This window comes from Pezoporus occidentalis, unplaced genomic scaffold, assembly GCF_034315485.1.
Source record: "Pezoporus occidentalis ecotype Australia unplaced genomic scaffold, CSIRO_AGI_Poc_V1 ctg1526, whole genome shotgun sequence".
Classification (NCBI taxonomy): Eukaryota; Metazoa; Chordata; class Aves; order Psittaciformes; family Psittacidae; genus Pezoporus; species Pezoporus occidentalis.
The window spans coordinates 7,762-11,159 of NW_026913346.1; the positions used below are offsets into that span (position 1 = coordinate 7,762).

Here is a 3,398-nt window from a genome sequence, read left to right on the forward strand (position 1 = left end):
TTAGCGCGGGCCAATGGGCGGGCGCTGACACCACCCGGCAGAAACCTCCCTCCCGCAGGCGCGCACCCAGAGCCCGGACGGGAGCGGCCGCCGCCATGGTGGGGATGGGGACCGGGAGCGGGACCGGGAGCGGGAGCAGGGAACCGGGATGGGGACCGGGACCGGGACCAAGAACGGGAACGGGAACCGGGAGGGCGAACGGGAACGGGACCGGGACCGGGAACCGGGAGGGGGAACGGGACCGGGAACCGGGAGGGGGAACGGGACCGGGACCGGGAACCGGGAGGGGGAACGGGATCGAGCACGGGGAACCGGGACCGGGAACCGGGAGCAGGGAACCGGGATCGAGCGCGGGGAACCGGGACCGGGGGGGGGGGGATGCGCGGAAGTTCCGTGGGCGCAGCCATGGTGGGGGAACGGGAACGGGAACCGGGACCGGAGGGGGATGCGCGGAAGTTGCGCGGGATGGGGAGGAGGGAGCTCGGTACCGGGGGCCCCGGGGGGGGGGGGGGAGGTACCGGGAACCGGTCACGATCGTTTCCCTCTGACCCCCCCCTTCCCCCCCCCCCTCCCCCGCAGTGCGACTTCTCGGAGGAGCAAACCGCGGGTGAGCGACCGGGAACGGGAACGGGAACCGGAACGGGAGCCGGAACGGGAACGGGAGCCGGAACGGGAGCGGGAACGGGAGCTGGAACGGGAACGGGAGCTGGAACGGGAACCGGAACGGGAGCGGGAACGGGAGCTGGAACGGGAACGGGAGCGGGAGCCGGAACGGGAGCGGGAACGGGAGCCGGAACGGGAACGGGAGCGGGAACGGGAGCCGGAACGGGAGCGGGAACGGGAGCTGGAACGGGAACGGGAGCGGGAGCCGGAACGGGAGCGGGAACGGGAGCCGGAACGGGAACGGGAACGGGAGCGGGACCCGGTCCCCCCCAACCGCCCCGGGCTCCCCCCTCCCGGCCCCGGCGCTTCCTGCGCGGCCTCGGGCGGGGCCTTTCCGGGGCGAAGTCTCCCCAAGGCGGGGCCGTTCCTGGGGGGGGGGAACCGGGACCGGGACCGGGGGTGCGGGAGCGGCACCGGGAAGGGGGGGGGGGGGGGAAGCGCGGGTTCGAGTTGCTCCATTTGCCCTTATATGGGCAAAGCGCGGGGCCGCGCATTCCTGCGGGGCGGGGCCGGGACCGGTTGGGTGCGGGATGGGGATGGGGATGAAGGGGGGGGGCAGGCGCGGCCCGAGCGGCGTCGGGTTCCGTGGGGAAACCGGATCCGGCGGCGACGGAAACCGGATACCGGGATGGGGGGGGGCGGTCCCAGGATGCAGGGAGCATCCCATTGGATCCCGTTGGAGACTGCTGGGTCCCGTTTGATCCCATTGGATCCCGTTGGAGACTGCTGGGTCCCCTTTGATCCCATTGGATCCTGTTGGAGACTGCTGGGTCCCGTTTGATCCCATTGGATCCTGTTGGAGCCCGTTGAATCCTGTTTGATCCCATTGGACCCTGTTGGATCTCATTGGATCCTGTTTGATCCCATTGGATCCTGTTTGATCCCATTGGATCCTGTTGGATCTCATTGGAGCCCGTTGGATGCTCTTTGATCCCACTGGATCCCGTTGGATCTCAATGGCCCCCGCTGGCTCCCGGCAGAGTTCAAGGAAGCGTTCCAGCTCTTCGACCGCACCGGCGACGGGAAGATCCTGTACAGCCAATGCGGGGACGTGATGCGGGCGCTGGGGCAGAACCCGACCAACGCCGAGGTCATGAAGGTGCTGGGGAACCCCAAGAGCGATGGTGAGCAGGAACACCCCCACCCCCCCCATATAACCCCCCCCTTCCCATGTTTAACCCCCCCCAAGGGCACTTATGGGGCGCCCCGTTGCAGAGATGAACGTGAAGACGCTGAGCTTCGAGCAGTTCCTGCCCATGATGCAGACGATCGCCAAGAACAAGGACCAGGGCTGCTTCGAGGACTACGTGGAGGGGCTGCGCGTGTTCGACAAGGAGGGCAACGGCACCGTCATGGGCGCCGAGATCCGCCACGTCCTCGTCACCCTGGGTCAGCAGCACCCCCGTCATGGACCCGACCGGGACTCCCCCCCATCACCCCCTATGGACACCCCCGGGACCCCCCCCCATCACCCCCTGTGGGCGCCTATGGACCCGACCGGGACCCCCCATCCATCACCCCCTATGGGCGCCTATGGACACCCCTGGGACCCCCCCTCCATCACCCCCTGTGGGCGCCTATGGACACCCCTGGGACCCCCCCCTCCATCACCCCCTTTAGTTGTTATGGACCCCCTCCCAAACCCCCTATGGGCGTTTATGGAACCCCCCCCAAACCCCTCCATCACCCTCTATGAGCACCTATAGACCCACCCCACAGCCCCCCTCCATCACCCCTAAGGGCGCCTATGGACCCCCTCCAAACCCCCTCCATCACCCCCTATGGGCGCCTATGGACCCCCCCCGAACACCCTCCATCACCCCCTATGAGTGCTCATGGATCCCCCTGGGACCCCCCTCTCCATCACCCCCTATGGGCGCCTATGGACCCCCCCCGAACACCCTCCATCACCCCCTATGAGTGCTCATGGACACCCACCCCCCCCCCCCCAGACCCCTCCATCACCCCCTATGAGTGCTCATGGATCCCCCTGGGACCCCCCCCTCCATCACCCCCTATGAGTGCTCATGGACCCCCCCCCCCCCCCAGACCCCTCCATCACCCCCTATGGAGTCCTCACCTGACCCCCCCTGTGCCCCATAGGTGAGAAGATGACGGAGGAGGAGGTGGAGCAGCTCGTGGCGGGGCACGAGGACAGCAACGGCTGCATCAACTACGAAGGTGGGGGGTGGGGGGGGTTGGGGTGCAATGGGGGGAGGGGTTGGATTTGGGGGTGCAGTGGGGGGGGAGGGGTCCCGATCCAGCCCTGACCGTGGTCTCCTTCCTTCCCGCCAGCCTTTGTGCGACACATCCTGGCAGGGTGACGCCGCGGGGGTAGGCGCTTCCCAACGCTCCCCTCATTCCCGGGGGGGGGGGGGAATTCCCAGCTTTCCAGCCTCATTCCCGGCTTTCCAGCCTCATTCCCAGCTTTCCAGCCTCATTCCTGTTTTTTGCAGCCTCATTCCCGGTTTTCCAGCCTCATTCCTTGTTTTCAGCCTCATTCCCGGTTTTCCAGCCTCATTCCTTGTTTTTCCAGCCTCATTCCTTGTTTTCAGCTTCATTCACGGTTTTCCAGCCTCATTCCCGGCTTTCCAGCCTCATTCCTTGTTTTCAGCCTCATTCCTTGTTTTTCCAGCCTCATTCCCGGTTTTCCAGCCTCATTCCCAGCTTTCCAGCCTCATTCCTGTTTTTCCCAGCCTCATTCCTGGTTTTCCAGCCTCATTCCTTGTTTCCAG

General features: G+C 66.6%; 1 protein-coding gene across 1 annotated transcript; it reads left to right on the forward strand.

Annotated features, from left to right (window-relative positions):
• Window positions 1–3,044, forward strand: MYL6 (myosin light chain 6). The gene is made up of 6 exons (XM_062611364.1): window positions 1–98; window positions 580–607; window positions 1,644–1,787; window positions 1,879–2,052; window positions 2,767–2,844; window positions 2,959–3,044. The coding sequence occupies exons 1-6, from the start codon at window positions 96–98 to the stop codon at window positions 2,985–2,987; spliced, it is 456 nt and encodes a 151-aa protein (XP_062467348.1). The 5' UTR covers window positions 1–95; the 3' UTR covers window positions 2,988–3,044.
• Window positions 3,045–3,398: the final 354 nt, after the last annotated feature.